Genomic DNA, 23,411 nt, shown 5'->3' with positions numbered 1-23,411 from the left:
AGGATTGAAATGTTGGCAAGAGAGTTAGAAACAGAGGAAGGAACGAAGACTCTGTTAATCGGCCTCCTTCCTCCTCACACAGCAATTTTTCTAACAGATGCAATTACATTTGAGAGCTGTAGAGAACAGAATCTTATGTTTTATTTCTTTATTCATCATTTTCCAAATGGTATTCACTGTAAGAAGGAAATTGCCTTTGTAGTTCAGTTCTGCAGGCTCTGTGCTGGAGTGCTCCGAGCTTCAGTTTTAACACAAGCTGCTGCCCCTACCTTGTTTCTGGTGGGTGAGAACCAGCCAGGGAGGGAGGGTAAGAAATCAGAAAGAGTTCATTTAAATTCAATATATTTTTATTCTTTGTAAATACAATGAGTACAACCTTTTAACTTCACAAATCAGTTAATTCACTTTGTACAAGAAAAGTTTTACTCATCCTATGATAGTCCAAGTGCTGAATTTTTTTCCTCAGTGCTAGTACCTAATAAATCAAAATGTGAAAAGTACAGCAGCTATTTAAAAATGTTTGTTTCTACATTTCCATAAGTATAGAGTCATACCAAAGGAGCAGCTTAAAGTGTAGGACGATGTGTGTGTGTGTGTGTGTGTGTGTGTGTGTGTGTGTGTGTGTGTGTGTGTTCATTCAAGGCTTTACTAGAAACCAGTTTTCGGAAAGGCATTGAAGAGTCTCAGGCTGTTAGCAATGGATCAATCAAGAACCCTTTTAGCATTCATCTCCTTGAAGTTCCTTCTGCAATTACGTCCATATTCGTTTCCTGTCTGGTGTGACTTGCTGCACCACGAGTTTGGACCCCCACTGCCTTTGGTTTCAGCACTATGTTAACGGGACAGCAATCTACCTCACTCAATCACTCATCTCCACTTTATTTGGTTTTGCTGTTTTTATTCATCCTCCCTTGACTTATGTTCTTTCAGTAAAGCTCTTCTCTTTTTGACATGTTATCCAACCTGAAGTCCTGGTGAGAATCTCATTTTGTCCATCAATTCCTTTGACAAGGTTGCCTGGCCTATGGTATTAAAAAAGAAGAAGAAAGAACAAAAGAAAGAGAAAGAAAAGAAAAAAGAAGATAGAGAAAAAGCAAATCACATGGCATAAGCTACTTTTCACTTATTAACTCAGTTCTGAAGGCCACTTAATAATGTATTACAATAGAGGGGAAACTTTTGATAACACTTTTAATTTAAAACCTACCATTATTTTTAAAATAAATGCTCCAACATAACGTAGTTTTGAAGGCCGCAGTACGATGTTATACACAGAGCTATATTTGGTTACCAAACTTTATATGCTAAAAAGGAAGAGAAAGCACTACTTATGTTTCAGCTTTTGATCGTTCAGCCTGATCTTCCAGGTAAGAGGCAGAATGGCACGGCCTGTGGCAACCCCCAGTTTGCCCCCTCCCAGGGCATGGCAGCAGTGAGTTTTCAGTGCAGGCGGTCCTGTTGCACCCCTCTCCTTCCCAGCCGCCCTACCCTGGTCAGGGCGGCAGGTCATAGCTACTGGAATGCTTTGTGTCAATTGGCATTTTTTTCCTGAAGGCTACACATTCCCCAGTATATGCTTCCTGAAGGGTTTGTTAGTTGAGGCTTGTTCTCCATGGGTTGAAGTTCATCTGATACTGTCCCATCCTGAAAAGTGGGTATCTTGTGAGCTTAGATATCACTGGATTTGTACATATCTGAAAGCAGTCTTGTAATTGGCACATTGCCGATGGTTTTTTTGAAAAACACTTCTTCTATAGTTGATGGGCTAATAGAACGTAAAGCTGGCAAAAGCAACAGGAGTTTTCCAAAGCGACAGGGTTGAGTGGGATATCTGGAATGTGAGAAGCCATGAAAACAAGGTCAGAGGCCATTACTTATGGAAACTAACGTCTTACACTTGAACACACATCATCTTCAGCATTGCTGATCTAGGTCTCTTGAATAACACAGTATCCCTGCAGCAAAGTTCTGGACAGGCACTGTTGTCCCCATTTTGCAGGTAGACTACTTGAGGCAGGGAGACCATAAATGATGCTGCCAAAATCACACGGACACTCTCTCTACATTAACAAAAGGATTGCATTTTGTTTGGGAAAAAAAAAAGAAATTTAAGAAACATAATACTAATTTTAAGCCAAATAATAAATTTAAGATTTCCATTATAGAAAACGACCAGGGCGTTGAGGATAAAGCTAGCAACAGAACCCATGTTTTCTAATTCTAAGGACTCCTTCTCAAGGCTATTTCCCTCAAATAAAATGGCTTCTTTTTCTAAGCAATTCTCCAAATTATTATTCAGGCATTATACTTAGTCTCTCTCAGGAATAATTCCATCCTTATTACACTGCAAATTAAAGACTAAGTTCTGTTGGGTGGCAGTGCCACCCAACTCTCATGTCAATGAAATTGGCATGTAATTAAAGATGTGAGAAATTGCTTAACAATTTCCTCTTTTGATGTCCAACATATATCTGTGCTCAGATGTGCAAGTTCAATCTTCTGCTGCCTTTAGATGCCTGCAAGCCACCTCCTCACTGCAGCCCTGATACTTCTTCAGCCAATAGTTAGAATTAGATATCAGTACACATAAGGAGGGCTCCCTCCACTGAAATGAAACACCTAAAACCTGAACTTCCGGGATACACATCTGTGACTAAGCTGGGTTCAACCCAGGCCACAAGGTGCTAGAAACTAAGGGATATCAAAATTCCTTCTAAGGAGTCAGGTGGCTGTGTTTAACTGCCTGATAACTCCACCCTGCAAATAAAGTTCAGGGGAGCAACTTTTGTGCTTGTCTATTTAGCTCTGGGCACATAAGGGTCCTTCACTTCCACCGAATACAAGGCTTATAGTTCATCTCGGCCTCTCAGGACCTCAGCTGGCTCTTTCACTGCCCAGCTTCATGACCACCTGCGGATAGGGGCCACCAGACCACATCTAGTAGTGTGGTGTGGAAATGGTGAAGCTTACCTGCATTAAAAAAAAAATACTTAAATCCTACCACTTGTTCTCCTTGTTTAATGTATTTCTAATGTTTCTTGGAAAGTAATCCCCAAATCCATGTCTCCCTTTCACCTTGGCCACTTCTTTTCAACAGCTCTATTTCCCTTCCCAGGACCAGGCATAGTAGTGATAATTCTGCAGCAAGTCGGAGGCAGTGGCTGCCTGGACTACCTCTGCCATCTGCAGCATCCACCCAACATGCTGAACATTTCCCGTGGTGAGAAACCACTGTGAGAAATAATCACCTTCAGAAAGGATGAATTTGGGGGAATCCATAGACAACCAACTCCTGATTTTCTGCGAATAGATTACTCACTCATCTACTCTCCCACTTATTTTATTCTTTAGTTGGGAAAGGGTTGGTTAGTCAGTCAACAAAAATTAATTGTCTATTACATATAGCATACTGTACTACCAGAAACAATAGCAATGTATGAGGTCAGGTGTGGTGGCTCATACCTGTAATCCCAGCAGTTTGGGAGGCTGAGGCAAGAGCATCGCTTGAGTCCAGGAGTTCAAGATGAGCCTGGGCAACATAGCAAGGGCTCATCTCTACAAAAATTCGCTGGGCACCTGTAGTCCCAGATACTCAGAAGGCAGAGGTGGGAGAATTGCTTGAAACTCAGAGGCAGAGGTTGCAGTGAGCCATGATTGCACCACTGCAATGCAGCCTGGGCATCCAAAACAAAAACAATGTGTGTGTGTGTGTGTGTGTGTGTGTGTGTGTGTGTGTGTGTGTGTGTGTGTGTGTGTGTGTTAGAGAGAGAGAGAGAGGGTTTGACTAATCAAAATTATTTTTTAGAATATCTATGCCCTTGTCTTCATCCATTAGCATCAATAATTGGATTTTCTTTTAGGTTTAAGTGTTTAGGTCTATTACAGATTTGCATATTTGATCTTCAGTTATAGAATACAGTTTGTGTGGAATGTCAATTCCTAGCCTTCTCCTTACGTCCTGGATAATTAGAGAAATAGCTTAGAGAGCTGTAATATACAATTAGGCTCAGTTTCAGTTTGCATGTTAAGTTTTCATTTCAATTTCAGGTTTTATTTTTCTAGACAGGAAAGTGCTGGAGGAAAAAGTGTTCACTGATTTGAAGGGCTAAGAAATAAGGCATAGTCATTTTTGTCACATGTATGACCCTAGATATAAATATTAAATTACAGCTGTAGCTGATATCAGAATAAGAATTCCATGAAATAAGAAATTCCATAATTCCATTATTTAATAAGAAATAAGATACTTATTTAATATTTACTATTCTAATATTTAATAGAAATAATAAGAATTCCATGGCAAAGCAGATGTGTTTTTTCCACACATAATTTTCTTCTTTTGAGGTGTCGGGGAGATGTACTTTACTTGCCATTTCTCTAAAATAGGCTGTTGTTAACCCATGGTTGAATTCTCTCGGGCCACCCTATCAGCAGCTCCTGGGACAGCAGGCTCCCCTCCTCACTCACCTCTCTGGCACTTCCCACAGGACCCCTACCAGCTCCTCCACCACTCTCAGGACACATCTTCTCCCCTGCTGAAATCCTCCTCCCACTGAAGGACCAATTCACATGTTCTTTCCTCCACCTATCAGACTTTGAGCTTTTCTGATTGTCCCTCACTCCCTCTGACTAGGATTCATCTGTCACACTCCCCACATTGCTTTCCTCTCTTCTCTAGTTTGGATTGGAGTGACACTGCTGCCCACTTCTTGCAATGATAAGGGGCAGTGTCTTGCTCCTTCTGGTATCCCATAATGCCCACCTGCAGCCCTGCATGTGGCCAGTACTCGGCAAAGGCTTGACTGGATCAATAACTGGATACCACGTCCTTCTCATTTTTAAGTTCTTAATACCATAATGGCTCTAAATGTCAAAGGTCAGTTAGGACATACAAGTTAGTTTGTTTTTGTTTTTTTGTCTTTTTAATTTTTTTGTTTGTTTTTTAGACGGAGTCTCACTCACTCTGTTACCTGGGGCTGGAGTGCAGTGGCACAATCTCGGCTCACTGCAACCTCCACTTCCCAGCTTCAAGCAGTTCTCCTGCCTCAGCCTCCTGAGTAGCTGGGACTACAGGTGCATGTCATGACGCCCAGCTAACTTTTCTATTTTTAGTAGAGACGGGTTTCACCATGTTGGCCAGGCTGGTGTTGAACTCCTGACCTCAGGTAATCCGCCCTCCTTGAACTCCCAAAGTGCTTGGGATTACAGGTGTGAGCCACTGTGCCCGGCCTACAAGTTAGTAGAAGTACCCCGATTGTGTACTGCTCCATTTAATAATTTTGAACAAATATTAACCGCCTACTATATGTATTCTGTAATTCAATATGCATTTAAAATTCAAATCCTGGCATTTTAATTTGAAAAAACATATACAGGTGCACTATCTGTCAACATAGTTTCAGTGATATTCCATAGACAGGGAACAGTTTTATTCATTTAGTATTCAAAAGAGGTTTACGATAGAAATAGGGAGACTCTAGCAGAAGTGGTATCACCCCAAATGGACAGAGTTGACTTGGGATTTCTCTGACCCATTAGTTGAGGGAGGCATTAACAGCCTCCGCCCATTTGACGTATTTATTCCCCCCACAGTGTCTATAGCTGATGTCGAGATTATGGAGCTGAGCTTTCACAGGTTCCTTTCAAATCAGCCTAGAGAACAGTAACTCTACTCTAACTTCAAATCTACCAGTCCTAACTCAGGAAACTAGAAAGTTTCCATTTCTCTTTAAAAGCCTGGCTTTTTTTTTTTAATGGCATAATAAAATTTACACTTCTTCTTATTTTTTTTTTAAATTTTTGGTGGAGATGGGGTCTTGCCATGTTGTGCCCAGGCTGGTCTCGAACTCTTGAGCTCAAGTGAACTGCCTGCCTTGGCCTCCCAAAGTGCTGGGATTACAGGTGTGGAGCCACCTCAGCCCCCAGTCTATAATTCTTAATGGGCTTGCCCAGTGCTGGGCCAGGAGGAGCTTTGTTGGAGCCCCAGTGTCTGAGAGTTCCTACAAACAGCCAAAAACAGCCTCTGCCTGTGGGCCCTGCATGGCCAGAAGTAACCTGGTAGATGTTATGACACAAAATAACAGATACCAGTCACCAAGGCCAAACAACAGTTATGATAGGTGAAAAGATGGCTTCTTTAGGCTGGGCATAGTGGCCCGGGCCTGTAATCCCAGCACTTTGGGAGACTTAGGTGGGAGGATCACTTGAGGCCAGGAGTTCGAGACCAGCCTGGGCAACATAGCAAGACCTTGTCTCTACAAAAACTTTAAAAATTAGCTGGGTGTGCCGGGCATGGTGGCTCACACCTGTAATCCCAGCACTTTGGGAGGTCAAGGCAGGCAGATCACAAGTTCAGGAGTTCGAGACCTGCCTGGCCAACACAGTGAAACCCCATCTCTACTGAAAATACAAAAATTAGCTGGGCGTGGTGGCAGGCACCTGTAATCCCAGCTACTTGGGAGGCTGAGGCAGGAGAATCACTTGAACCCGGAAGGCGAAGGTTGCAGTCAGCCGAGATTGCACCACTGCACTCCAGCCTGGGTGAAAGAGTGAAACTCCGCCTCAAAGAAAAAAAAAAAAAATTAGCTGGGTGTGGTGGCATGCACCTGTAGTCTCAGCTACTCAATAGGCTGAGGTGGGAGGATCACATGAGCCCATGAGTTCAAGGCTGCAGTGAGCCATGCTCACATGCCACTGCACTTCAGCCTTCCAGCCTGGGCAACAGAGCAAGACCCTGTCTCAAAAAAAAAGATAGCCTCTCTGGAAAGTTCTCTCATCCTTTTATTTGAGATTGGCATCTGAAGAAAGGCACCTGTGTTTTCTCAAGGATGATGTGGCCACTCTCTCACATACCAACCATTACACTTTGAGCTTCTTTTTTTTTTTTTTTTTTTTTTTTTTGAGACGGAGTCTCGCTCTGTCGCCCAGGCTGGAGTGCAGTGGCACAATATCGGCTCACTGCAAGCTCCACCTCCCAGGTTCACGACATTCTCCTGCCTCAGCCTTCCGAGTAGCTGCTGGGACTACAGGTGCCCACCACCACACCCAGCTAATTTTTTTGTATTATTTAGTAGAGACGGGGTTTCACCGTGTTAGCCAGGATGGTCTCGATCTCCTGACCTCGTGATCCGCCCACCTCGGCCTCCCAAAGTGCTGGGATTACAGGTGTGAGCCACTGTGCCCAGCCTAGGCTTCATTTTTGACCCCTCCATACCCATTCATACAAATGTTGTTCCATTATTTTGATGGATCAATTTGTTCCGCCAGGACAACTGTAATATGTCTGACAGTGCTTTCACTTTGATCATCTAATTAGATTTGCTCCTCTCACCCACCCTGAGAGATAGGTAAGGACATGGATTCTCCCTAAATTAACTGGCTGGCAACAAGATAATTAGTCACAATGTTTGAACTGGCTTATTACCGCCTGCTCAGGCATTCACAATGGAGGCAATTTTCTTAAGTACATGTTCAAGGCAAACAAGGGTCACCTGGTATGGATGTAGCTGTTGAGCGTTAGCTGAGCCTCATCTTGAAGGGCTGCAATGGCGGCAGCATTCCGGAAACTTCTCAGTTCAGAACCACTATGTGTAGGAACTAGAAATGAAGACCAGGAAACTGTGATAGACAGCATAGAAATTGCATCTGGGAGCCGAGCGCAGTGCTCACGCCTGTAATCCCAGCACTTTGGGAGGCTGAGGCAGGCGGATCACTTGAGGTCAGCAGTTCGAGACCAACCTGGCCAACATGGTGAAACCCTGTTTCTACTAAAAATACAAAAATTAGCCGGGCATGGTGGCATGTGTCCGTAATCCCAGCTACTTGGGAGGCTGAGGCAGGAGAATTGCTTAAACCCAGGAGGCAGAGGTTGCAGTGAGCTGAGATGGCGCCATTGAACTCCAGCCTGGGTGACAAGAGCAAGACACCATCTCAACAAAAATTTAAAAAATAAAAAAAAAAGAAAGAAAAAAAGAAATTGGGTCTGGGAATGCACCTCTCTGGAAGCTGATGCCCAGCAGAACATGCAGGTTCCCATAGCAATAAAAAATGGGGCCAGATTAAGAGTATCAGCTCCCTTGAAAACCATCACCTCTTTTTGCAAAGGTCAGTTCAGACTTCGAGGTGGCTGAATTAGTGAGGTGGCAAAACTGGGGAAGGAGAAGAAACAGGGGTCTGTGTCTGCTTACCGGCTTTGAAAGTGACGATGCATTTTAGACAGGCAAATTCAGTAGCATCTAACCGGAGTTGTCTAAATCGAGCCACCACCTCTTGTAAAGCCTGTATTTCAGATATGATCTTGTTCAGCTTCTGGGAATCTGTGTTGTCACCGTTCATGCCTAGAATAAAAATATGGGATAAATACTCTAATATGAAGGCATTTTCATGATTTAATATTGATTTTTGACAAAATCCTGCATATCAATATCTATTCAATTGTCACTCTAAGATATCTGATTCCATGTAAACCGGCTATATTGTATGAAAGTTAATATAAAATCTTCTCTTGGATGATAACAAACACAGTAATTTGCATTTAAATAACAATGCAAGCAGTCATGAATACAACAAAACAACATTATTTGCATTTAAATATAGATTTATAAATGACAGGTATACTCTATTGTTCAGCAGGAATTTGTTATTCTTTACATGTTGTTCTTTTTTCAGTAATGTATTTTTATGGTAATTTCTACAACAAAGTCATTAAATTGTGCAATTCTTACCAGATACAGCCAGTAGAGTGTTAGCATCAACCGGAATGGCCCATTGTGCTATTCCTAGAACAAACAGTTCTCTCCAAGCATCTTCCAAAAGCATCAGCTGTCATACAATAGATGTATAATATAATATAGTATGTAATTTATAAATTTATAAACAATTTCACTATGTAAATTTCCATTATTTTAAAAAGTGTTTTAAATGCCTGTCTTGGTAATTTTTTCTGAATATTCTAGCTTTCCCTTATTTTCCCATATTTTCCTTTTGAAAAGGTGCCTATAGATATGCATATGGATTTGAGAGTCAGCCATTCCAATTCTCCAAAGTTTCCTTCTCTCAGAAAAGGATTTGCCCCTCTTGTCCTTGTATCCACCCATTCCTGACCACCTAGAAGCTCCTCTAGAGAGCGAGGCTTTATGAAATGCCAGCAGCTCAGCAGGTGGATTCCCCTCACAGAGAATGCTGCTATTAGCAGGGTTGAGGATTCCTCAGACGCTTGCAGAGCTGGGTCCCCATCTTCCTGGAGGGTTGAGGGGGCTGGGCTGGGAGAGAGACAGAGATCACTAATTCCCAAGAGGCATTGGGGGAAATCAGGGTGTAATTATGTTAATCGGGTTTTGCTGAGTTTTCCTCGTCTCACTGCTTGATTTTTCTGAGACCCATAAATGGACAGCATCAAGGTGCTTGTCATTTTTATTCTAATAAAATGTGCTACTGAATATTTAAAATGAAAATCTGTCTCTTTTTCCAAATTAATATACCAGATTCCACTTCACTGCAGGTTGCTTGTTGTTGAAGGATTTCTACCAAAGGGCTAAGTGGCAGACAGTAAGTAAATTTTGTTTGGGTGAGAGTATACAAATACTTATTTTGAAAAAAAATAGCCAATCTACACACACACACACACACACACGCACACACACACAGGAAGTGGTTAGAGCTAACCAGTAAACCTGGTCAAAGATAGGACCTAACTACCTTAAAAAAATCTCAAAACTCAAAAGCCAGTCAACTCTAAATGATTTATGTAAAAGGATTTCTTTTGGGAGCTAAGAGCTGAATCATGAAGGCTTGTAACCAAAATCACAATTAGACCAAAGGGTTTAATTTTTTTAATGTTTTATTTTTAGTTTTGTTGCATCAAGTACAGGAAATAATTGTAAAATGCAAGGTAAACAATATTTAATTCTGGCCATATTTGAAAGGGCAGGCCATGAAAACAAGAACATCTCATGCTAGAAAATGAAATGCTTTTAGCACATTGCCCGATCTTTCCGTAGGAAACATACTTCATATAAAGGGGCACTATTATGCTTTAATTAGGTATGAAATGAATTGAAGAAATAAATCCTTTGCTTTTAGAACTACTTATTAGCCTTTGGAAAATTTGTCATTAATTCCTGTGAATGCACTGGTAACAGCCAATGGCTGGGAACACTTTATTTTCTTTCTTTCCTTTAAGGTTAGAAAAATGTTAGCATTTCTGATATTCCTAGCAACAAAATTTCTGGGTCTCAGTACAATACAATGTTTCACTGCACACACTTTTTCTTCCCCTGAATGTCATTTACAACCACGGAATTACGCAAAATGCCTATTTGTTTACAAAATGTCTAAAAGTACATGAAGAATCAAGGAAGAACCTAGCCTACAGGAGGTGTGCACTGTGCCCCTTGGTCTTACATGCTTATCAATTAATGACCAAAACTGGGAGCATCGCAATGGAGAACATAAAGCTGGGAATATAAAATAATAACATCAGTTCTGAAAAATCTCATGAGGGCATACTCTTACCACCTTCTACTTCTCTCAGTTCCAATGTTCTTAGTAAAACATTGTTTCATCAACAGTTTTAGAAAATCATTACAATTTTAAAATTTGAGATTATATTTGCTGTTTCAATCAAACAAAAAGAGGTAATGTTTTTGTATGTGTGTTTTCACAGACTGGACCCAGCCTTTCTGAAATAATGTAATTACGTTTCTTACTAAGGATCATATAGGTAGATATTTTGAACCCACGGGAAGAAGCAAGTAAAAACAAGTAGTTTCCTCACTGCTATTAAGAATGGATGCCTGCCTTGGGTGGTTTACCCAGGGATAGAGGAAGTTTTATAAGGCTGAGTGCTACTGCTTCTTTCCCAGCTCTCTTTCTCCCAAGGCCTCAGTGTGGTCATACCTGGTCTTGCAAAGACAGCGTGGAGAAGGCTGGCACACTCTTAGCCCACTTGATGCTCATGAAGAGAAGTCTGGCAGCTGATTCACACACCGACTCCGTGGCCACTTCATAGAGATACATTGGGGTCCCATTCACTTCATGGGGGTACTGGGTAGGGAAGAAAGAAAGACACCTGGAAGTGAGGAAACCACAGCTTTGCAAGAAGAACCAAACTTTTAATTTCTAATTAAAGCAAGGAAGGGGATAAAAAAGAATTTGGATGTTTTGCTTAAACATGCAGTTGACATTGGTGGGTAAAAAAATCAAACATCGCTGTCTATAGAGTTTGAAAAGTAATACTGGTTGGGGGAGGTCCATTTCCACTCTTTGGGAGCCTCTCCCTTCCAGAGGGTCCTCTGGCTTTTCTATCCCCTGCAGCAAATTTTCCTTGGGCTGAGCCAAGTGCCAAGCCTGGCTCCCAATTTAGACAAGAGCTGCTTGCATTTGTGTAAATAAAAATAGATGTGAAAAAGTATAAATTAATAGGCATCCCAAACACAAATATGCATATGAGTATTTTTAGAAAGGATTAGTATATTATGGAAATATTTCAATTAGACATCTTAATCATTCACAGAGCATTCCCATTCATAACTGACAACATATTCATAATACTACTTTCCAGAGCTTATTATACACACCAAGGGTAAGAAAGCAATATTAAATATTGTGCGTGTGCATGTGCCCAGGTGTCTGGCTTCCCTGCAGTGTGGGGCTGCAGCTGGCCCTCCTCTGAGGGAGATCCTAGGCCCTCATCGGCCTGGAGTGGGGGTGTTAGTAGGTATCAGCTGGAGGCCTGGAGGGTAGGCCTTAGGTGGCAGCCTTTCCAGGTGGTTCAGGCTGTGGCCCTGCTCCTATGGAATCAACCCTGCTGTAAATCCACCTGCCTCAGAAGTAGGTGAGGGGAGCATGGGAAATGAACTCAGATTCCTCAAACTGTTCTAACAGTGTGATCGCCACATTTCGCACTTGCGTTAGAAACTCATGGCTTTGCCCAAGATCATACATGCCAAGATTTGGAATTCTGGAGCCCTTCCTCCAGCTGTAGCCAATTCCTCTCCTCTAAAAATGAACGTTGGTTCTTCTGGTCTTTAGGAACACCTGAGGCTGCCCTCTGGGTTTAGACGAGGTCTCCACCCACCACCCATTACCAGTGGGTGTTTCCTAAAGGTGCAGGTTCCTGGCCTCCACCCCAAACTTGCTGAAATGGAATTTCTGGGGGGAAAAGATCGGGAGTGCACACTTGTAGCCACTCGGAGGTTGACTCTACTGTACACTCAAGTTTGAGCTGAACAAGGGAGAGCAGAAGGGCTGGAGCTCCATGCAGAGACCCGCCAAGCACCGTGGAGTTCTCTCCCCAGTTTGCCTGACCCCAATCACAGCTCAGAAGAACTGGGTGCGTCCCTCTCCATTCGCTGGCACGAGTCTCTTTGGGCCCAGCAAGGCCGCTGACCTTGGGCGTGGGCTGAGCCAGGCTCACGAGGGTCTGCCGCTCAGGAGTGGTGGACACCGCGGCCAGCTCCAAGCCGTGCGGCTCCAGCTGCGTGACCGCGGTGAAGAAGGCCGGCGCAGGGAGCGCCGCCGAGGGAAAGTGCGCGGCCGCCCCGTTCTCCTCCTTGTGTCCACGGAAGTAGAGGGCCACTTGCTTGCGGATGGTGGACGTCCGAGGCCCCCGCTCGTGCTGCACGGCTGCAGAGGCAAACAGAGAAACCCATGCCGGCGATTAGAGACGTCGAGACACAGCCGCTGCGGCTCTCCCCCCAGCCCCGCCCCAATGTCAAGTCTGGGCGGGCAAAATCGCCCAAGAGGTGAAAAGAAGAAGGGAGAGGGAATCTGAGGGAGGAAGGGATTCTGAGATCGTCTAACCACTACACTGAATAGATTCGGAAGCTGAGGCTTAGAAGAGGGGCCCGTGCTCAAAGTGCCACGATAATGGCAGAGCCTTAAGTAAGACCAGGTGTGTTCTCCTTCGGTCCAGGGCTCCTCCCCACCAGGGAAGGGGGTTCGCAGGGAAACCAGAGACCCTCTGGGCTGGAGTAGCCAGGTATCCTCGCCCCCATCCAAAAGAGAGGGAGCGTCGCGCATGCCAGACACCTCGTTTCTGCGCAGACTTTTCCAGCTCCGTCCAAGAACAAGCCTCCCTACCCGCAGGCCCCGCCCCCACAGAAATAGCTTTTGGCCTCCGAGGGCCGCAGGAGGAAAGGACCTGAGCCCCGGGATTGCTAGGGAATGGAACGAGGGAGAACCCGTCTCCGAGTATGCTGGAGAAAGGCAGGGGAGATGTGACAATTACCACCAACAGTTTAAACAAACAAATTAATTCAGGGCAATCTTCCGCCTGCCGAGCTTGACAACTTGTCAATACACAAGTTCAACAGGTTGGACGCTCCCTCCGGCTTCCTGCGCCGCAGAGGAAGGGGCTCTCTCTCCTCCTGGAGCTGCCACCCGGCCCGGGCCGCCTCACAGCAAAACCCACTCGCACCCTGTTCCCAGGCCCCACGGTGTCCTCCAGCCCATTACCCTCGCCCCCTGCCTGGGCTTGGGGCGCCCTCGACAGGCTGCAGCGGGAGACGCAGCTCGGACCGTGCTCCAGGCCCAGGAAGCACTCTGACGTCCTGGTTCTTGCTGTTGCGCGCTTAAGAGCCTTGGGAGAGCTGGGTGTCCGAGGCACCCACGGGCATTACCCTGCCTCTCCAGCCCCTCTTTTCCCTCTTTTCTGTAGAACAGAGAGAAGGCCCTGGACTCACATCGGCCCAATGGCCGTACTGATTTTGGCATCTTGGAGAATTTGCAAACGGGCTGGAAATTCCGCGTTTTCGCGTCTCTGCCCTCCCTTTTTCAACACACCGCGAACTTCCAGCCTGTATGATCTCCTCCCCGTGAGACTATCCAGATTTTAAGATCCTGGGGCAGGCTAGCAGGCTTAAGGGTGGCCACGAAGGGCTGCAAAGAGGGATTAGGACCGGAGGCAGAAAATGCGCGCCGGTCCCCTGGAGAGTGGGGTCCCCCCAAGCGCTGCCTGTGTGGAGATGATTGTGGGGTGCAAGTTCCTGATGTGGGCATGGGTCTTGCCCTGGGGAATTCTAGGGGTCGCCAGCGGCTCCTGCTGAAAGACGGGAAGGATACGACTGAAAGCCCGAGGCCAATTCCCAGCATCTGGAAAGAAGCGCTCCGGGGTTGATTTACATGCATAGGAGTGCCATGTATTTTCTGTACATATAATTTACTTACTACTCAATCAACATTGGAATAAAGGGATGCACTGATTACCGTCTTTGTTCATGTTGACTTCCAAACACTTCTTCAGCCGACACGCCCTGCACTGGTTTCTGTGCGTCTTGTCCACCGGACAGCCTCCCTGGAACAGAACGCAGCAGGTCAGCGGTCCCCAGGGCCTTTAGGCTGGAGACCCGGAGCCGGCACCCGGGCGGGGAAACGGCGTGGAGGCGCGACCTTGCCCGGCCGCAGGCCCTGGAGCCCCGAGCCTGGGCCTGCAAAACGCGAGGGCCTTGGGCATGAGCAGGGCCAGATCGAGAAGGGGCTGGGACGTCCCAGGCTACTTCAAGAGGGCCAGTCCCGGACCCCAAGAAAGCGGACAAGGGGGAAACGTCCTTCTCCAAGCAGGTGAAGGTTAGAGAGCCGGGTTTGGCAGACCCCGCAGGCCTGCGGGGCTCTCGCTAGGGGAACTTCCGCCAGTCGCGGAGTGGTGGAACAGGGACGAGACTTCAGGACCGAAGACAGCGACTTGGCCCCAGAGAAAGAGGCCACTAAGTTCCGTTAAGAGCTGGCTTTTGGGTCAGGATTCACACCATACCGCCCTCCCACCAACGATTCTTTCTGCTTTCAGTACTTGACTCTACCTCTTTCTGCCACTTTCTGGGAGAGCCCGTTTATCTATCAGATAAATCTTTCCCATTTATTCTTCACTCTCCTATTACCTCACTTTTGCTTTTGTATGAAGCCAACCTTATTATCAGCAAGTTGAGAGTTGCCTTAAAGACTAGCCTCGGCCCAGGTGCATAGAAACACAGCCCTTCCTGGAAGGTGAGAGGTTAGGAGGACAAGGCCTAGAGAAGATGAGGGTGAAAAAGGAAGAGCTCAAGTCTTGAGCAAAATGTAGAAATGCTCACCATGTAAACAGGACCAGGAAGGTAATGTGATGGACTGTCAGACTAAATGATAATATGGGCTGAGACTGTTAGCATGGTAACTGAAAAAATAAAGGTAGTCACTTCTTTAGAAATATTTATCTGAGATGCATGAGAAAATAGATGTTTTACCTAATGCAATTTTCTGAAAAAAACATTAGCCATTGAAAGAGGAAATCTACAGATAAAGTTTCCTTTGGAATTTATTCAGTGTTAGATGTCATTACTGAGGGGACATATGCATAGATACATAAAGAGTCATGTGCATGAGTTTTATACACAGAAAATATTTAAGACATTGTGTGCTCTCCTATGTTTATAGAAGTTGCTACTGTTAGATTTGTAGTGAGAAGAAAGATAATAAATGTATTTTTATTTTGCTTCATAATCTCAAAAATTCATATACTCTGGAGTTGGAGTAAGTATGTTTTTCTTCCCCCTGAAGCCCTTTAGGGGAAAATTACACATTCGAATGCAGTTTTATGAGTTCACACTTCTCCAATTTAAAATATGATGATTTATTTAAAATAAAGGTGGGACAGATGTTCATATCCATTTCTAAATGTCCTCATTACTGTTAATAATAAATTGGAATATAATTTAATCCTAGAATAAGAGAGAAAGGAAATAATTTTTGGGTCCAAAGTGAATTATTTAGGGCATCTTTGCTGGCCAATGTAATAGTTCATTGTAAACAGGTTTTTTAAAACTTACTATTAAATGTAATTATATATCTATCCTCAGATGGTATCTTTCCAGTATTCTTATAAGTATGCAAATGCAAAATGGAAACCTTCATAAGTTCTTAAGTGTGTCTTCAAATCAGATCAAATGTATATAAATATCTAGCGCCAGAGAGAAGGATAAACGCCTCAGCTCTGATCATTTACTCTCCTTGCAAGAAGAACACCAGGCCTGATGAGTCTATTATCAGTCCTTTACAAGCACTTGGACTGATATCAATATGCTTGAATTGATAGCCATCCCCTTTTAAAAGATCAAGCACAACATCAGAGATCTTGATTTTCCAATTCTGTTCACTGCATAAAAGCAAAAGACAATCTAAGTAGAAGTTGGTTCAAATCTGACAACCCGCAGTAATCGCACAATCCTGTGGAGTTATTGGGATACAGTCCTATGCGTGTAAAATGTGATGTGTCCATATGGTGAAGCTAGAAACTGATACAGTATCCAATTAAACAGGTAACAGGGCTAGAGAGCTCAAAATTTATCTCAATGCAAATATCTTCTGTTTTTGTGGTTAATCCAAAACTATTAGAAAACAATATGAGCAGACATGACTTCAGAAAAAGACGTCAGAACAATTCACTAGCAGCAGACAATATATGCATGTGTATACATGTACCCTATATTTATCAATTAGTGAAAAGTGTTTTACTATTTTGTTACCAAAGGATGACTGCTGACTAATGCACCCCCAGGGATCTTTCCACAAGTGAAATGGAGGCCTCTGTACTGAGGGTCTGAGTCGCTGATAAGGAGAGGGCAAAGTGTAGGACCAGAAGGTTGATCTCCTTAGTTAAAATCAGCCTATTATTGAGCTGGAAACTGAGTCAAGAGGTTCTGCTCACTCTTTCTAGAAGCTTTGGCTCATACTCAGCCCATGCCAGATTCCTCTGTCTCTTTGAGACAGTTCTGCCTACTCAAGACCAAAACAACCGACTGGGCCCAAATTCTAAGCAGAGAAGGAGGACAGGGATATGGAAGCTTGAGGAGGGTCCCAGTTGCACCTTCCTTTTGAATCTTCTCTTCTTCCTCACCCTGCCCTTTTCTGACAAGGCATAGCTAAGGTCACATGGGTGCTGGATTCCCACTGCCCACTTCCAGAGCAGTCCTGCTTCTCCAGAGTTGAAAATGCACAACCCTTCAGAAAGCACTGCCTCTCTTCCAAGTGGCTAGCACTCACTTGGTGGTCTCAGCTAAAGGTGGTGGTGACCTTGACTCAGATGTCTGTGTGCCACTTACTTCTGCATCCCAGGCAAGTGATCAGGGGACTGAGCTTGATGCTGCTAGGAGTGAGTGTGGGGTGGGCAGGCACAATAACAAAGCTCTTTCTCCTGCTTGCTACTTGTGGTTTAGATGCTAAATTCTTTAGGTCCCTTGGGTCGGCTTTAGAGCCACTGGGTGTGGGCCTTACCCAGTGTCAAAACCTGTCAGAATAATAATAATTTAAAAAAAGTGTAGGGAGGCTCTAGGACTTCAGACTCCCTCCTGTAAACTCATATCTTCCCTTACCTCTTCCCGCCTTTCCCCAGCCAAAGGGCCTCCAAGAGTTGAGGCAAGAAGGAGGGGAGAGGAAGGGAGAGGTCAGGGCCGGGTCTCTCCTCAACTGCGTGGAAACTCAGAGGAGGCCTTGGCACAAACAAAAGAGTGAGGAGGCAGCAGAGCGGAGCCGAGCAGTGCAGCCCTGGCTAAGGTACCTGGTTTCCAGATTTGCAGACATAGGTCCTATTCCTTCGGATGCTCCGTTTGAAAAAACCTGAGCAGCCGTCGCAGGCGTAGACCCCGTAGTGCTTCCCCGAGCTGCGGTCGCCACACACTTTGCAGGGGATATCTAAAATGCGGCCTGAAATCGCAGGAAAGACGGGGAAGGGGGGAAGGGGCGAGAGGGAAAGGAGGGCGGAGAAGAGGGAGAAAAGGGGAGAGGGAGAGAGAGATGCTAAGCAATCTGACCTCTGAAGGGATTAGCACCGAAGCTGCGGTAAAAGCAAATAATGAAGTGATTTTATACCCAAACTTTTTTTCCTTGAGCAAGTGTCAGTTTCCTACAATGAGCATTATTCATGCACCGCTACATGTATTTGGGTCTCTTCTAATCGCCGAGACCCATTTTGGAATAAAAGATGACAGCAGGCCCGGGCGGCAGTGCGGCCCTCCACTGCCTTTCTGCTCCGCGGAAAGTTTGGCCGCCTCCCTCCTTCGCTTTTGCATTTAACAGAGAAAGTTGTTAGTGAGCGCGCGAGGAGACAAACTTGAAATGTAAAAGGGAAAAGAAGAAAAACAAACACGGCTGGAACCAGGGATGGCAGCTGGAAGGCAATCGAGTTTTCTCTGAGCTCCGCCGGGCGGTGTTATTATTAGGATTATTATTGTAATGCTAATACTTGGATTATTAATGATAATAAGGGTAGTGGTAATTGGCCAACTTTCGCTTTACCTATTTAAAAAATGCTTGGTGAGTCGCTTTAGAGAAATTATTTCTTTTAGGAAAAAATTATTTTCTCCGCAAAGTGATTCGGGACTAGGCAAGGGAGAGGGGAGCGACGCAAGTTGTCGGTTCCCTGTCGGGTTAGCTTGGGACAGGCTCCCTCCATTTCCTAAGCCCTTTCTCCCTAGAAGACTGGCCTCCACACACTTGGTCCTGTGTGGGTCTCTTCCTCCCGGTTTTTCCAGTGCTCTTTGAGCCTGATTTTTTTTTAAAATTAAGAATCTGACTGATTTCTCTAGGCTGTATCCCCCCACCCCCCTTGGACCCCACCTCAAGAGAACTTTCCCTGGAATCCCCTCAAGCCTGGGGTGGCCACCGACCCTGGAGGAGTGTCAGGGAGAGGGTAATATTTGGCCGTTTAGAAAGGGAGGGATTCTTTTCCTCTAAGGTTCAAGAGTCCAACAAGTGCCTGAAGCGGTTTATAGGGACTTAGAAACGCTTCCTCCCGCAAAACAAAGGGAGTATTAAACTGTTAACTTAATTAACACTTTAATTTTAAAAATAACAATAGTTGATAACAATTGACTTATTAACACTTGCTTTTCTCTTCTTCTACCTATCCGAAGGCCTCCAGTCTGGGCCCCAGCGGCCTCAGGCCTCCCTGAAATTCGACAGCTGCTGCCGAAAGCGCTTGGGTTGGGGACTACGATGAGATTGAGGTGGGAAGGGGCCGCAGTGGAACGTCTGGGCGAGGGGAGCAGGGGAGGTGAGGGCGTGGAGCGGGGAGGGCCTCGAGGCACCGGAGGTGTAAACTTGCTCCTGGAACCCGAGGCGTCCGGGCGAGCTAGCACCGTGGGTCCCAGACTCGTCCCAGGTGGAGGGGGTGGGGGAAGGAGAGCGCGGGTGACCGTGCTTGGGGGTGGGGGGGTGTTCGGTAACGACCAGGCTCGGCCGGGTAATTACAACCCCGCGGCAGCACCTGCCTATAGAGCCACCAGTGACCCGTCAAAAAGAGTAGCATGGGAATTCGGACGGCGACAAAGGCGGGCAGGGGAGGCGCGCGGCGCGGCGGCCACCGGCTCGGCGCCCCCCTCCCACAGGGCGGGAGGGGAGATTGTGCTGTGGGAGGGAGGGGCTGGAGAGGGCCAGGCGAGGGCACAGCGGGTCTTGTCCTCCACTCCTTCGGGCCTGTCACTGCGCCCAAGGGAGTTCCTGGTCGCTCAGGAACCGGGTCTGGAGCTCCGCTGCACTGCACTCATTCTGGAAGCGGTAAACTTGGTTTCCATATCTTACAACCATCCTCTGCTTAACACGCGCCCTCTGACCGCTCCAGGGTCCACTTTTGGGGCCCAGCAGTACTGTCACCCCAGCTGTCCTCTTCCCTGTGGCACTGTTGAAGATGCCAAGATGAGTGAGTGGGAGGAGCAGTGGTGGGGTCTCTTTTTCCCCACTTCCCATCCGGACAGGAGGCCCATGACAACATCTCTGGAGAACCCGATGAGGGTGGAGGGAAGACCAGTGCAGGGTGGGGGCCCCTCCTCGAATTCCCCCGCCCGAGCTTCCGGACTGTTGCCCTCCAGGCCACCACCAGTGCGAGTCCTGCCTCTGAGCAGACCTCTGAGCCGCGGCTCCCGGGGCAGATTAGAAACAGGCAACCGGGCTGGGGCGGGGCCCAGGAGGGAGGGACGCGAAAATTCCGGGGCATAGCGGGCCTGTGCCTCAGACTCCGCCACCCAGCCACGTTAAGGTGACTTGGGGTCACGAGACAAGCTGGTTGACCCCGTTGCAAAGCTCCTCTCATTTAGCAAGCCGAGCGAGCTCCGACGTGAGGCGAACCGGAGTTTCCTGAAGCTGGAAAACCGTTCTTAACTTCCCTCGCCAGGGGGTCCCCTCGGGGCTTTTTGTGTGTCATAATTGCCTAAAGATATATGGCAGCTTCGATTACTGTAATTACCATCAGAGGCTGTTGAAAGAAGTTAGTCTGGGCTGCAGGGGTGACTGGCCAGGGTCTCGTTACCACCCAGGCGGGGCTCCGGGTGACATCGCTCTGCTCTCCAGCCGCGAGAAGCCGGGCAAGGCGGGGGCTGCAGCTCTGGCTGCTCGACCCAGTCCTGACCCGGCCCGCTGCGCGCCGACCTCCTAGCTGCCCCGGGCCCGAGGGACGCAGGTCTCGGGTTGGCTGCTGCCACCGCTCTGGAAAGGGCCTAAATGCAGCGGCGCCACGGGCGGGGGCCGCTGTCCTGCGGGCCTGAGAAAGCTCAGCAGCCGCGTCCCGACCTTAGCCGGGGCTGGAGGCTTCCAAGGCCTCACTCAGGCTCTTGGCAAGTTAGAACGGCCAAAGTTTCCGCAAGGAGCCCGCTGTGGTTTTTCCCCCAAAGTCCGGAGGGTTGGCCTGCCTCCTAGTCCACAGCGGGGGCGCAGCCGCAGGAGGGCCGAGCTCCCCGCTCACCCCTCCCTCGCCTCTGAGGCCTCACCTTTCAAGGGCCCCAGGGGCTCCACACCCCGAAAAGGACGAAAGAGCCCGGGGCTCCTTACTTCCAGGGGTGTAGGCGAGGGCTTGTCCCGGGACGAGCGAGCTAGGAGGCCTGCCGAGACCCGCGGGCTTCAGATTTTGCAATGGAGGCTCAGAATGCAACAGAAACGGCCTCCTGAGCCTCCTGGGAAGGACACTCACGCCCGGGAATGCGGGCAACAAAAATCGAGGTCGCTTTGCCTCCTGGAGATTCCAACAGCGAGGGCCAGGGTAGGCCCGAGCCTAAAGGGAAACCCAGTCCCGGGCCAGGGTCCGCTCTGCATTCCGGCCGCGGTGAGGGCTCCTTCTCTGCTCCCTCTGCCCCAGCTCGAAACATTTCTCCTTTTCTTTTTGTTCACGTTCATTTTGCTCTAATTTTTAAAAGGTCAGCACCCAAAGCAAAACAAAATGAAAACACAACCTCCTTCTTGGAGGGGGGTAGGAGGGCGGGAATTGCATCCCACTTAAGTGAGACTTCATTACCAGTCCTCAGAAGTATCTCCGATTCTCCCAACTTTCAAAGACTCAGGACAATGAGGGCGAGTGAAAGGGGGAGGGGGAGGGAAGGAACGCACAGAGCGCCAAAAATGCTATCTGCGAAAACAACACAGGCAGCAAGGCAACTTCGGGATATGGGGACTGCGGCGGCAACGGTAGTCCCCAGCTTCAGACCCTGGAGCCCGCAGCCGTGGGCCACTGGATGGCGGGAACTGAAATGCCCCCGGGAGATCTGAGCACCGTGATCGCGCCTGCTCAACGCTGGCTCGGGCCTGCACATTCTTGGGTTCCGCAGGCAGGGTGCAAGCAAATGCCCTCGCACACACACTTAGCCCTGCGCTCGTGAGTCTCGGGGTGGTGAGAGGTCAGCTGCAGCCTGGCGTTCGGAGAGCCGGCAGCTAAGGAAGTTCGAGGAAGGAGAGAAGCGCACGGAAGGAGCAGGCCGCGCACTCCTGCCTCTGCTGGGCTCCGGATCGAAAAGTCCTTGGGATTAGGGATTTGGTCCTCTCTTTGCTAGAGTGGTTCGCCATACTTTAAATTCCCCAGTTATGACCTACGCGGATTTAGGATTAAGGAAAATGTGACTTTTAAATTGTTTCTGCTTCCCAGTTTGCAGGATTATTTGAAATAGCTAGAAACGGGGTGCAAAGCATTCCATTCAAAATCCGCTTTGCACAGAGTTGCTTTTGCGCGCTGGAGCTCGGAGTTTTGAGCGAGTGTGTTATTGTGCTACCGCCTGGAGCTGCGGCCCAGTTCCCGCCCCCATGGCCCCCCCACCCAGCACCTGGCGGCTAAATGGAGACAACTCATCCGACTGGTGGGCTGCGCGAGTCGTAACCTTCTCACCGTACCAGACAGGGGAGATAAAGCAATCCAGAGGCAACGAAAAGGCTCTCCCCTCTCCACGAAATGCTCCAACTCACGGTCTACAGGTCTGGGCCGAACGCACACGCCCGCTGGAATCCCTCTCAGGGGCTCAGATTCGCAGCGCTCCAGGCAGGACCTCCCCAGCCTCCCCGCTCGCCCGCCCCAGGCTGCGCGCCTCGGCCCCACGGCGGCCCGAGAGGTACCCACTTGTTGATCCGGCTGGCTTGCTCATGCTGGCTGTCCCGGGGCGGAGCGGTTGGTGGGCGCTGCCCGAGTCCCGGCCGGCAGCGCCCGCCTCGCCGCCGGGCGCCGCCGCTCTCCAGCCGCCCTCCAGCCTGCAAGGCTCCTGGGCGGGACAGGTGGGTGTCAGTCGCGCGCTGCGCTGCTCCCTGGGCGCTCAGAATTCCTCCAACAGTGGAAATTTAAGCATCCTTAAGTTTCTTCCCGGCTCTTGCAAAACCGCAGCTGCTGGGAATGCTGCTTGATATGGACACACACATGGACAGACAGATGGAGAGATGGACAGGAAGACTGAGGAAGAAGGAAGAACAGCAAGAGAGGGATGTTGAAAGACAGAGATGGAGACACGAAAATGGCCTTCCTACGGAGCGAAATCCTTCTTTTTCCCCATTCCTGTCACTCAGTCTTCGATCTCTCCCTCTACATAGGCATGCAGAGTGTGGGCAATCTCTGCCGACCGCTGGTCTCCCAAGGAAAGAAGGAAAACACAACCGCAGTCTCAGAGGCAGACGGGCTCCGCGCTGCCGGAACCCGAGCGCAGAGTGGGAAAACTAGATTGCTGGGAAATCTTCCGAGGGAAGAGGCGGCCAGGTCCGGGTTTCCGGGGAGAGCCGCGCACGCAGCGGCGAAGGGTCCCCGAAGTTCATTACCCCGTGACTTTGTGCCTGTCGCTGCGGGCTGGGTCCCCTGTAATATCTCCAGAAGCGCTCTGACAGGCAGCCGCGGGGAGGGGAATAGGGCGTCCCTGGCCCACTTAGCTTTTCCCCCAACTCCTGGCGGGGTCTGACGTCAGCCATGTGCGGGGAGGGGATGGGAAGAGGGAGGGGGTTAAATGCTAATGATATTAATGAACCTCCAAGCGGCTCCCAAAGAAAATGCAGGCGCTGTCGGAGCTTACGAGTTAGAAAGTGTGAATATGGGAGTGTGGCTCTGTGCGTGCGTGATGGTGAGGACGGTGCGGCTCGTAATAAAAATGAATTCGTATATTTCACGGCAAGAAGGAAGGGGAGGGGTGACGGGGCTTTCTCAAAACGCTTTTCCC

General features: G+C 47.8%; 1 protein-coding gene across 1 annotated transcript; it reads right to left on the bottom strand.

Moving 5' to 3' along the window:
- Positions 1 to 325: 325 nt before the first annotated feature.
- Positions 326 to 23,148, bottom strand: NR2E1 (nuclear receptor subfamily 2 group E member 1). Its single transcript, XM_004044487.5, has 9 exons — positions 22,337 to 23,148; positions 17,525 to 17,670; positions 14,206 to 14,293; positions 12,389 to 12,624; positions 10,897 to 11,043; positions 8,724 to 8,820; positions 8,187 to 8,336; positions 7,491 to 7,596; positions 326 to 1,831 (listed from the first exon to the last, which is right to left on the bottom strand). Exons 1-9 carry the CDS (start codon positions 22,359 to 22,361, stop codon positions 1,669 to 1,671), a joined length of 1,158 nt encoding a protein of 385 aa, XP_004044535.1. The 5' UTR covers positions 22,362 to 23,148; the 3' UTR covers positions 326 to 1,668.
- Between the last annotated feature and the right edge of the window lie 263 nt (positions 23,149 to 23,411).

Source organism: Gorilla gorilla, chromosome 5 (assembly GCF_029281585.2).
Source record: "Gorilla gorilla gorilla isolate KB3781 chromosome 5, NHGRI_mGorGor1-v2.1_pri, whole genome shotgun sequence".
NCBI classification, from domain to species: Eukaryota; Metazoa; Chordata; class Mammalia; order Primates; family Hominidae; genus Gorilla; species Gorilla gorilla.
This window is presented reverse-complemented; position numbering and strand designations above follow the sequence as displayed.

What these genes read in the sequence shown, in the direction of transcription:
- NR2E1 (XM_004044487.5), bottom strand. Translation starts at nt 22,361, where the DNA reads ATGAGCAAGCCAGCCGGATCAACAA. An exon ending in TCTGCAAATCTGGAAACCAG is followed by an intron (nt 14,294 to 17,524) that starts GTACCTTAGCCA and finishes GTTCTGTTCCAG; the next exon opens with GGAGGCTGTCCGGTGGACAA. An exon ending in CACTCTACTGGCTGTATCTG is followed by an intron (nt 8,337 to 8,723) that starts GTAAGAATTGCA and finishes TTTTTATTCTAG; the next exon opens with GCATGAACGGTGACAACACA.